Source organism: Chelonia mydas, chromosome 5 (genome assembly GCF_015237465.2).
Source record: "Chelonia mydas isolate rCheMyd1 chromosome 5, rCheMyd1.pri.v2, whole genome shotgun sequence".
Classification (NCBI taxonomy): domain Eukaryota; kingdom Metazoa; phylum Chordata; order Testudines; family Cheloniidae; genus Chelonia; species Chelonia mydas.
This window is the reverse complement of record NC_051245.2, coordinates 15,965,692-15,978,418: the sequence shown is the minus strand read 5'-3', so window position 1 is coordinate 15,978,418 and position 12,727 is coordinate 15,965,692. Positions and strand designations below refer to the sequence as shown.

The following is a 12,727-nucleotide window of genomic DNA, read 5'->3' as shown; positions in this document are numbered from 1 at the left end:
CATAAGACCATGGCAGGAATCTCTGGCCTGCCTTCTTAGATGAAAGTACAATAATAGAGTTATCTTAAAAACAAGAGAGGGAAAATTGGATATTAGGGTGCTACAGGCGTGAACCATAGCCAGATAAAAACCTAGACCTAACATTTAAGTATATTCCACATAATCCTCTGTCATCTCCTCACCACAGTAACAGACAGATAAAGAGTTACACAGATTTTGTGGGGGGAAAGCATAAAACTTGTTATTTGATTAATGATTGTTTGTTCATTGATCATTGTTAAGCACTGACATTGTATTCTGTGATTTATAAGCCACAGTAAAGACAGTTTGTGCCCCGAAAGAGTTTACAGTTTATTAAAATGTAGTGGTTGTTCATTAGAATAGTAGTTAATGATAACAAGTAGGAGTTTTAAGCAGTATTTCACATAAGATTGATCAATGATACCTCAAGAAATCTGAGCTGTTCATTTTCTATCTTTATCTTCTAAGAGTACATCTACGCTGCCCACGTTACTGGCGCTTTTCAGTGCTCAAATTTTTGTCACTGAGGGGGGTGTTTTTTCACACCCCTGAATGACTAAAGTTTTAGTGCTGAAAGTGGCAGTGTAGACATAGGCTAAATGAGACATTTGCCATGTCATTTGCAGACGAATGCAGGAGGCAAAGGAATATCGGGAGCAGCTGCAGGCTCAAATTACCTATCAGCAGCAGGCCCATATTGCTGAGGAAGAAGAGAAGCAGCGAGAATATGAATCAGGACTGGTAGCAGAGAGAGTTTACCAAGAAAAGATGAAAGACGTTCTATCAAGACCCTACATGAAACTATCAGAAATCCATCCCTTGAGAAGAAAACTGTCTAATCTGCAAGTATAGCATTTACTTATTGTGATGTATACAACTTCAGCTCCCTTTAGACTGTATTTAAAACGGTATATATGAATTTTTACTTTTCATACTAATTAATATATATGGTTCCACTTTCCCTGTTTTTGTATGCAAATCATTTTAAGGAGCATATATACGAATTAGACACCTTTTCAAAGGGTTAATTTTTCCCCTTTGGATTTTCTTTGAGACAATAACTTTTCCTCCGTTTTAGATTCAGAAATTTTTACATTTTAAATAAAACATTGTGTATGAATAGCATCTATGACATGAAATGCATGTAAGCATTCCTCAAAATCTACAGAAAGACACATTTGTAGAAGAATTTCAGGAAACTTTAATTGGGCCATATAAATAGTTTAGCCTTTAAAGGGTATTTTAATTATATATTTAAACAAAAATACTAGATGTACATTTTTAGTATCTTTGAAAAATATGTAGCGTGTGTCCACTTTATTTCTAAGACTCGTTCAAAGGGCTAGTAAATATAAATCTTTATAGACCCTGGTGGCTAGTAAGGATCTATGGAACTTCAGGATCTCCAGAACTGATCTGTGAAATCGTTGCTGGGATAGATTTACTGCATAATAGGACTAAAATCACCCTTTCTTCCAAAAAGGGTATTCTCCACCTGTATAGGGTTCACGCCTGCATTTCTTGCATACCGCAGATGTTCACAAATACTTTATTTTGCTTGCACAAGATACAGAGGATCAGGCTGTGTCGCAGGGTGGTTGACCCCTTTAAGGGGAGTCAGGGCCCAGCCTACCTGTGACAGGCTCCTGTAAGGGAAAATGAGCCAATCCAGACACATGTGGCTGGCTGGCTGGCTGGTAGGCAGGCAGCTAATGAGGCTGATAAAGGGGTACCAGTACTGGGATGGGAGTTTCTAGAAACAGGGAGCTTTTGAGGAGAGGTGCTCCTAAGAAAGCTGATAAGGAGAGCCCATAACAGCAGGGAAGCTAGGAGATGTGCTCCTGGAGACAGGGAACTCCCAGGATAGCTGATCAGGAAGGCTTATGTAAGCAACGACCCTAGATGTGCTTCTAGAGAGGAGAGATTTCTGAGGGCAAAGTTACAGCTGGCAGCCCTCCAAGAAAGCCTAGTCCCAGAAAAAGGATCTCCCAAAAAGTGGTGGGACGCATAGCCCATCAGGAACTACATGCTGTCCCAGAGAAGGGATTCAATTGACAGATCTCTGCCAACTCTTGCTCCGGGGAAGGATTCTACCGAGGTAGCAGGAAGAGGCCTGACTCCAGAGAAGAGTGCGGAGTCAAGAAAACTCTGCTGATAAAGAACCCAGATAGAGGGGAGAGGTGGACTCAGGTGGGAACAGATAAACTGACTGACTCCCAGCTAAGACACTAGGTGAAGGAGTGCTTGTAGTCTCGCTGGGGCACTGATTTATAAACTAGACCCCTCAGAAAGAGTTCTGTTCCCTATGTAAAGCCTCATTGAACTTACTGATGGCATATTAGGGGAAATGGAGGCAGGGAGCGCCTGCAGCACCACACCTAGCTACAGGCAGCACAGGGGCCAGCGGCACGCTCCCTAACATACTACTAACAGGATGGTCAGATTCTTAAAGCAAAAAAACTGGAAAAATGTCAATACATGGTTATATCCATGTGCAGAAGGGTTTTGGCAGTGGGTTGATGGGAAGCTTCTCTTCTCCCCTGTCTCTTGCTTCCCATCCACAAGTCCTCCCCAATTAGCACCTGCTTCCCCTTCAGAGTGGGGTGGCCGGAGAGTAGCAGCTGCTGAGTGAGGGCCCAGCTCTGCAGGCAGCAACAGAGAAGTAAGGGTGGCAAAACCATCCTTACTTCTGCGCTGGTGCTGGCAGCAGCTCTGCCTTCAGAGCTGGGATCTCAGCCAGCAGCTGCTGCTCTCTGGCTGCCCAGCTCTGAAGGCAGTGCCACCGCCAGCAGCAGCGCAGAAGAGCAGTACTGCAACCCCCCCTACAATAACCATGTGACCACCCCACAATTCCTGTTTGCGTCAGGACCCCTAACATTACTACAGCATGAAATTTCTAATTTAAATAGCTGAAATCATGAAATTTATGATTTTCAAAATCTTATGACTGTGAAATTGGCCAAAACAGACCATGAATTTGGTAGGGCTGTAGGCATGGGATACATGTCCTTTCCTTGGGGAAGTCCTGCACCATCATCTATATATTTTTGCTAATGCCTTGTCATCTGCTCCTCTGTCTGGGACTAAAACAAATAGGATTTTCTCTTGTGTTTTTCTTCATGATTGATTATGCTTTAATAATGAACTGAGATACACACAATGCTTTGTTTTTCTGTTGTATTTAGCTTAAAGGAAGGGACATACCAAGGTACGATCTAGACTAATGAGCAGCTGTGCTACCCTTGCACTACAACCTTGGGTTCCTTACAATGCCTTGCTGAAGGAGTTCCCACGTGGGCCGCTCACAAACAGCCTTCCAGCATGCAAACCACACCCTGAGTGTTTGTGTGTAACTGCAACCTGCCAGCCTGGTTACACTCTGGCTCTCACCAGCCTTGCTAATACTGCAGGGTGACCCCAACACACTCCCAATCTTAGATTTTCCCCCCAGAAATGTATGTCCCAGCCCTCTCCTGGACAATACACGTTTATAAAAATAACAGACTTTTATATAATAGAAATAACATACACACATCTTGCCACCCCAAATGGAGTTTCCCAAGCACTTCAATTTAAACACACTGGATTAGATAAAACAAGTTTATTAACTACATAGAGAGAGATTTTAAGTGAGCACAAGTAATAAGGCATAAAAGTCAGAAATGGTTACAAGGAAACTAAAGATAAAATGCAACCAGTGTCTAACTTAAACTGTGTTAAATTCAAAGCAAGGTTTTCTCATCACATGCTCTCAGCAATCTTACTGACTGAACTTCTTAGATCAGGACCCCTTCCCTAGTCCAACAGCTACTTATTTTATCCCTTCAGGTGCAGTGAATCAATGGACAGGGGGATGGGGTGGGGGGGCCTTAAGGTGTTTGTCCCTCCATTTTATAATTTCAGTCCCCATTTTGAAAAACATTTCCAGCTGGGTACCAGGAGACAAAAAGTCTCTAGGGAAGGATGTTCCCTGCTGCTTTTTCTTCACCTGTTTGAGCTTCCTTTGGTTCCCTTCCTGCTTGATGCAAATTAAGCAAAGCACACATTCCTTGGTTTGAGACTGTTTGGAACATATGGTAACACTGCCATACAGTGGAATCTTATAACTTTACATACAATGTTGCCACACATATTTTATCAGGATGGTACCAATCAGCAAATTATGAGTTTTCAAATGATACAAGGCATACTTTTTACAATGATTATTACAGTAGTGTGTAGGATGTGAATACAGGGGTATGTTCTATCACAGCTCCCGTATACAAGGCAGCTATCCAGTTCGTGAATGGATAAAACAGGAGGCCAAACCTGTTAGATATTTTATCCTAAACAGAGAAGCACATTGCCTCAAGTCATAAAACAGGATACTGGACAATCCATCCTCCAGCTCTCAAATGGTCTGGAGAAGTCCAGGAAGGGAGGGAGTAATCAGCCAACAGAAAAGCCTCAAGTTATTCAGTTTCCTATTGTAGGCCAATATGAACCCATTCAAATACAGACCCAATGAGCTCTTTGAGTCACTCATAGCTGATGATGGATGAAATCAATGTGAAGAGCAAAACTTGGGCAGGAAAGATTCACTTTATACGCTTTGCCCACACACACCCTTCTCAGCCCCGCAAAAGGCTGAAAACAGAGAATGAAGACCTATTTGGCCAGAAGTGGGTGAATGAAAAGTTGGGCTCCTAACCAGTGGTGAGATTGCGGGGCGGGTAAGAAAGTAGCAGCGCTCTGCTCTAGATCCATCCACAGTCCACGAGTTTCTGGATGTTTCTACTAAAACATGTGGCACAGTGAACTAGTTAAGTATTACAGTCTTCACAGCTAAAACCCCATTGAGATGACTGGTGCAGGTAGCACATGGTTTGGAATGAAGTGCTGCCTTCCTCCCTTCACACACAGCCTGAGGACAAGGGCAGAGAGAGAAGTCTACCACGACAATATGGTTGCCAATCCTCCAGGATTGACCTGCAGTCTCAAGGAATGAAAGATTAATCTTTAATTATAAAGATTATGTCGTGATGAAATCTCCAGGAATACGTCCAACCAAAAGTGGCAACCAAGAAGGACGGTTTGGAATAGCTTTGTAGCCATGACTGCTACCATTGTTAATGAGCTGAAGGAGCAGTTGGGTCTCTTGTGCATTCCCTACTGGTGAAGGTAAGGCCTGTGGAGCTATATGGTGGCCACTTAAGCCCTTTGTCCATACAAAGTTACCGTTTGCAGCCTACCCTTCCACTCCTCCATGTAGAGAAGTCATAGCAGTTCTGCTGTGTCTAGAGACTTCCATTCATGTGGGGAGCAATGTTGTTTCTGCAGTATTGGGTTACATTTAGAATTTTTTTAACTAAAAGGGCTGGAAATTTTCTCTATCTTGTTTTTAATATAAGTGCTTAGCTTGCGCAGAAACCCCTGGACCACTAGAGAAGAGCTGATAGAATGTATCACCACACACTGGGGCACGGGTCACATGCTGGAGGATTCTCTGCTCCTTGAAGTCTTTAAAACATGATTTGAGGACTTCAATAGCTCAGACATAGGTGAGGTTTTTCGCAGGAGTGGGTGGGTGAGATTCTGTGGCCTGCGTTGTGCAGGAGGTCAGACTAGATGATCATAATGGTCCCTTCTGACCTTAGTATCTATGAATTTATTCTCATCATGGATAGCAGACTTCTAAGGATATGTCTACACTGCAGCTGGGGACATGCCTCCCAGCCCAGGTTGATAGACACATGCTAGCTCTGCTCAAGCTAGCATGCTCAGGGCTGAATTAACCTTTTGTGGGCCCTGGCGCCCAGACTGTGGCCCTGCCCCTGCACTCTGCCCCTGAGGCCCTGCTCACTCCTCTCTGCCCCTGAGGCCCCACCTGCCATTCACATAGAGGGTAGGGGGCAGAGGAGTGAGATGTGATCAGGGCCTCAGGGGCAGAGTGCGGTGGGGTGGGGAACCTTCTGAGTGTGGGCCCAGTGCCATGGGCACCATTGTAAACCTGATACTGAACATGCTAATCAATGTGAATGTTACAGTGTCTTGGGCTAGCCACCCCAGTCCAGACCCAAAAGATTGGGTGGGGTTGTTCTTGGGTGGCTGATGACTGTAGCTAGGCTGACCCCTGGTAGATGCAACTATGTTGATGCTTCCATCCACATGGCTACTGTTGCTCAGGGAGGTGGCCCTACACTGACTGAAAAACTCCTTCCGTCCACGTAGGCTGTATCTACAGTACAGGAGTAGGCTGATATAGTCTCCACAGTATAGACATACCCTAACATACATCAAGTCATAAAATGAGCTACAATGAGAGCAGGACAAACCAGCTGCCAAGAATTAATTAGCTCAGTTATTAATTAATATTTTAGTCACTGTTCACAATGATGAGAAACTAAAAATCAGTAAAAATAATAATAGTATGATGGGGCAGAGAGGCCCTATACCAGCAGACAAGGGGTTAAGGAGAGCCTATAAGCCCAACTAGCCCCGCTCCGCTCTAACTGCGGCCAATGCCGAGCCTGGAGGGGGAATAAAAGGAGAGAACCTGGTTCAGTTCAGGGCAGACTGGGCAGGAAGGAGGATGGAGCTCTGCCTGAAGCGAGCTTTGCTTGCAGACTTGCAAATATAGTCCTGCTAGCCAGAGCAGCCACTGGGGAGGAACAGCTGTTTGGGAACCAAGCTGGAAGGAAAAGGTAGGGGTGCACTGGAAGCCAGGGGCCTGGCCCAATATTGAGTTACATTTGCTTTTTATTACTGTACATTTTGGGGTTGAGCCCCCCCCCCCATATTCCCACCCTCAGACATGGATAAGACTGATGGGACAACTAGCTGGTGGACCAGAGCCTGCCTTAATGGACTCCAGAGATAGTCTTTTTCCCCTGCCTATGGTCAGGTTGCGGTGCCTGGAAGGTCACTCCAAGGGGTTGTCATTGTTCCAGCCACACTACTACAATTATATGTGTGTGTGTATACGAATAGAGAGAGAACTTTTTCAGCCTAAAATGGAGATTTTTGTTTAAAAAAACCAAACAAACCCTGATCAGAAATGTTTTCATAAAACTATCATCAAAGCTAAATGAAAACAAATTTTAGTTTGAACTCAATTATTCCCTTTCAGCGTTTGCATCCTTTCCATTGCAGCATTCCAGGGTATTTCTGGGGCAGCACAACTCCATGACTGTATAAACACAATCTAGCCCTAAATGTGTTAAGAATAAACTGCTTCTGTATGTGTTTTGTGTTCTCAGATTACAGTGGGCACTGAACCAACAATCTGTATCTATCTCTCAGGGATACGGTATGACTCTTGGAAAAGGACAGTTTCTTATCTCAGTTAGGTGTGTGAATCTAAAATAACTTCATTGACCTTAGTGGAGTGACTCCAGGTTTATACCAGTATAAATGAGAGCAGAATCTGGCTTTGCAATTTTAGTCCTGCTGGGGCAGTTTACAGCACTGGGTACTTATCTCTTCAATTTTACCCTCTCCTGTTTCCACACACAAAACTTTGTGTGAACCTACAGACAGAAGAGAGAACAATACACCAAGCTTAGTCTCCCATAATATAACTAAAAAGTAGAGTATACACTGGGTTTTGGTCAGTGCTTTGACTTCAGTAGACACGTACAATAAGAATATGCTTCCCATGTGTAACTGAGGTAGGGATTATTCATAAACTTGAGAATCCTGCAACCAGCGAGAGAGGAAGGATAATTCAGTGGCTAGGCTGTTAGCCTGGGATTTGAGAGATTGGTGATCAATTCCCTGCTCTGCTGCAGACTGCACATGGGACCCTGAGCAAGTTAGTCAAGTCTCTCTGTACCTCAATTCCCCAACTGTGGCAAATGGGGATAACAGAACTTCCCTACCTCACAGAGGTGCTGTGACGAAAGCCACTTTAAAGATTGTGAGATGCTACAGTGATGGGGGGGCCATCGAAGTACTTGGATACATAGAAACCCCATGTTCACTGTCTCAGTGCAAATTTTAGGTTCAGAAGCAGAAGCAAGATTAATCAAGTAGTTAAAATGAATCTGAGGTGAGGGTCAAAACTCCCAGAAATCTATTAGGTCCTAATCTTGCAGGCAAACCCCATGAATTTTACCCAAGGACTACAGGATCAGACTGTAGTGGATTCAGCTGCAGACAGCCTGAAGTCCCACTGGGTAACTGGAAGGAGCTCAGTGTAACCAAAATCTTCTGGGAGAAGGCATGCGTCATGTGACTAGTACAAGAGGGTCTGGTGCCTTCACTGCATCGCATACTTAAAGTGATTCCAGTCGGGCTGGGTAAGTTCCACCAGAGTCAGCTGAACATCTGAATGCAGAGGCTCAGGCTGACTGCTGTAATAGCATCATTTAAATGCCTCTTAAAAATTCTGTCCAGCTGAACAATGCAGTGAGTGAGGTTTCATGTCAAGATTAAAGAATTTCAATTCCTTAGTCCTACTGATTTCCACTTCTTAGTCCTTTCTAGTTCCTTTGATCTTCCCTGTTCCTGCAGTGAACTGGACACGTGAATGCAGTAGAATGTGGTTCAAGGCTTGTTCACGACTCATGTTCTAAACATGCTCAGTGGTATCATCCTGAAAGCACCCACACTATGTACACAGGACTGGTAGGAGCTGGAGGGAGCAGTTCCAAATATTTGTACAACTAAAGGAAAAACAGAAAACCCAGCTTTTCTGCTCCCATTACAGTAAAGGGGGGAAAAAAAAACTTCTATTGACTTCAATGTGGGATTAGAAATAGATACTTTAGAGAAGGCAGCAGAGAGCCGTAATTCTAGTCTTAATGCCCATGAGGTAAAGCCAAAACATATGTTACAGGAAATCATTTGATAATGGAAGTCAACGGCTGCATTTGAATTGAAAGAAACATGAAAGAAGTGTATTGGTTAGCAAAACTGAACATACAAAAGTTCCATTTAAATATGCCAATACTGTTGAACAGAATTAGGTTTATTTACAGAAAAGAGCATCTTTGTTTAACCTTCCCACCATAAAAAAAAACCTGCACCATGAATCAGATTTCAGATTGCTGGTCAGATCAATGATTCTGTCAGTGGCTGATGACCCTCGCTGAGCTCCTGCTGCTGTTGCTATTCTCAGCATTTTGTTTGTATTGCTGAGTGGCAATTGACCATGTCGGCAAGTATTCCAGCATGACAGGAAATTCTGGTCTAAAGGATGCTATTTGAAATGAAACACACTCAAAACATGCTTTGTAGGAACCGGTTAAACTTGATCTGGAGCAGCTAAAAGGTGTGCCACTGGTGTCAGGTCCCTCATCAGTATCCCCACACAAGGCAGTAACAACTGACATCTGTTGGGGCTCTCCCTGTAGAACACCAGAATTTTCAGAATGAGAAACAGCAGGGGACTATATTAACAGGGGATTGATACCTCTTTGGGTTGGTTTCTTTCCTTCCTTCTGGGATCATGTTGCAGAGTTGGGCAGATGAGAAGAGGCTTGGCTGCTGGGAGAGCTTTTCAGGGGCATGCACAACCTAAACCTTCCCCCCCCAACCCTCCGGTGGCCTTTTATCAGTTAATGGTAATGATAGAATGGTTTACTTGGGTCTACCTACCATATTATGGCAAGCCTGTGAGGAAGTACCAGGGTAGCAGCCAGTTGAGAGCCCCTGAAAAAAAAAGCTGACAGCAATTGGATAGCTCGGTGGTTTGAGCATTAGCCTGTTAAACCCAGGGTTGTGAGTTCAATCCTTGAGGGGGCCATTTAGGGATCTGGGGAAAAAATTGGGGATTGGCCCTGCTTTGAGCAGGCGGTTAGACTAGATGACCTCCTGAGGTCCCTTCCAACCCTGATACTCTATGATTCTAATTGAGAGCATGTGCAGAGACATAAGGACCCAATACAGATGGCTCTGGACTCCATAAAAAGAACAGGAGTACTTGTGGCACCTTAGAGACTAACAAATTTATTTGAGCATAAGCTTTCGTGAGCTATAGCTCACTTCATCGGATGCATGCAGTGGAAAATACAGTGGGGAGATTTTATATACAGAGAGAACATGAAACAATGGGTGTTACCATGCACACTGTAACAAGAGTGATCAGGTAAGGTGAGCTGTTACCAGCAGGGGCGGGGGGGGGGGACTCTTTTGTAGTGATAATCAAGGTGGGCTATTTCCAGCAGTTGACAAGAACGTGTGAGCAACAGCCGGGGGGGGGGGGGGGAGGGCGGAAATAAACATGGGGAAATAGTTTTACTTTGTGTAATGACACATCCACTCCCAGTCTTTATTCAAGCGTAATTTAATGGTGTCCAGTTTGCAAATTAATTCCAATTCAGCAGTCTCTCGTTGGAGTCTGTTTTTGAAGTTATTTTGTTGAAGAATTGCGACTTTTAGGTCTGTAATCGAGTGACCAGAGAGATTGAAGTGTTTTCCAACTGGTTTTTGAATGTTAGAATTCTTGATGTCCTGACTACAAGCCATCAGGAACAGTATCCCTGATAATGTTACGGCAAACCTGGTGGCTGAACTTTGTGAGTTTGTCCTCCCCATAACTATTTCACATTTGGTGAAAAGCTCTACATTCACATCAGACATCCTCAAAACAAGCGTAAAGGTTTGATTCCAGAGTGGAATGAAATTTTTATCTTCCTACATCAGATGCAAAAGGCAATTTCCTGCAAGTCAGCACTTTATGACAAATTTCTGATTTTTTTTCCTTAAAGTTTTAAAGAATAATAAACTCAATTTAAAATGATGTATTGCACTAATATATATTTCCTGTGTATAGCTGTGCTTTGCATCTGGGACATTCTCTGCCCACTCTTCATCTGAATTCTTGTTCTTAAATATGCTTGTACTTCATATTTCTTTTCCATATTTGATTTAATGAAGGAGCAAGAGTAAGTGGAGTTTACATTAGAGAGGGCATTTGGTAGTACACCTGCAATGTACTCAAATTCATCTAAGGCAGAGTTTCAAATAGGATGACGGATATTAGTCTGGATTTCCATGGGAATTGCAAAATGCATTACCATAAAAAAATAAAATAAAAACAGGGCATGAGTCAAATATATTGCGCAGTTTAATTCCCAGAGTGGAGTAAGCCATGTTGGTGCAATTCCAGTCTACCTACACTCCTGCTGCTTATTTACAGTAGGGGTTTGCACTGCTGCAGCCACATTAGCAGAGTGGTTAAAAAAACAACAACGTAGATGTGCCTTGAGTGGCACAGATAAGTCTAGAACTCAGCCATGCTGACACGCAGCTCTCTTCTCAGGTTATCATAAAGGACCATCGCTACTGCTGTCGTCACCCCCAGGAACACTGGGTGGTTGGATTTGGTCCCTTCAGTCTTAAACTCCTACCTTGTGAGCCAGAGGTGTGGTGTTGTGATCCCTTCTTTGGAATGTAAATTCATAGTTCTCAAAACACGTTTTGCCTCTGTATGTGGCCATTTCTCCTTGCAGCTGGGGCCTGCAGGATAATCCAAAAGGCTGAAGGACAGAGAGTGCCATCCACAGACACATCCCTTTCAAAATGACCAAATAGAGAGAGCTGCAGACACTGAGACAGCCCAGAAGAGGGCATACAAAAGCTCCACATAGAACCTGTTTGAGATGGGAAGCCCTTGCATGACTTTATTCACAGCAGTGTTACTGTGCTCACAACTTTTCCCAGCTGCCAGCGTTGCAGAAACATCAGCTTATGCTGTGAAGGCTCTCTGTGTACTACTCAGATGCAGCAATTGTGCGAAGGGCAGGATTAAAGAACAGGATGATGTGTTGCTGCTAAGGAAAAGAAAGGAATTTACATTGCCTCAAGGGATGAGGAGTTAAGGGAGAAGACAGTAAACGTGAATGTTTGCTGTGGTGAGATAGTGTCAATATTATATTAAATAAAGGCACAATATAGTGAGGCAATGCAGCAAACATCATCTACAGTGATTTAAAGAAAATTCCCTGAAGTTAGTGAAGGAGTAAACAACTGTGGCAGAGCACAAGCCCTAATAAGCACATTCTTTGCCCCCATATGCAAAGTCTTTGCAATGAAAATTAATAATACTTTACACTTCCGTAGCATCTTCCTTCCCAGGATCTCAAAGCATTTTCCACCCATTAATTAAGCCTTACAACACTTCTGCAGGATGCATCTTATTATCCCCATTCTACAGTGGAGGGAACTGAGTATGGAAAAGCTCAGTGGCTTGCCCCAGGTCACCCATCAAGTCAGTGGAAGAGCTGGAAGCAGCACCACAAACTCTTGACTCCCGGTATTGTTGTTCAGCCAGTTGTCTATGCTCCTTTCCTGAGCAAATAATAGTACATTCCAATAGTTTCATTTAACTAGTGCCTGTCATCTGAGGAGCTCCAAGCACTTTACAAAGGTGTCTGTATGTTACAGGTGGGGAAACTGAGGCACAGAAAGACTAAGTCACTTGTCTGTGGCCTCGTCCATAGAGCTCTGGACTGGGACTTAGGAGAGGTGGGTTCTCTGCTTAGCACTGACACTGACCTGCTGGATGACCTTGGGCAATCACTTCCCCTATCTGTGCCTCAGTTTCCCCTATCTTGTAAAATGATAGCAATGATACTGACTTCTTTTGTAAACTCCTTTGAGATCTGCTGATGAGAAGTGCTAGAAAAGAGCTAGGTACATCATTATTAAGGTCCCATAGTGAGTCAATAGCAGAGCTGGGATGGAAACCCCAATCTTCTCCCGCCTAATCTGCTGCTTTAAC

General features: G+C 43.6%; 1 protein-coding gene across 2 annotated transcripts in view; it reads left to right on the top strand.

Annotated features, from left to right (window-relative positions):
* Positions 1-982, top strand: part of CFAP53 (cilia and flagella associated protein 53) — a 34,096-nt gene extending 33,114 nt beyond the window's left edge. For both annotated transcript variants that reach the window (XM_037902746.2, XM_037902745.2), the window contains exon 8: positions 648-982. In XM_037902746.2, the coding sequence (XP_037758674.1) occupies positions 648-873 (226 nt within the window). In that variant the 3' untranslated portion in view covers positions 874-982. The remainder of the gene's footprint in view (positions 1-647) is intronic.
* Positions 983-12,727: the final 11,745 nt, after the last annotated feature.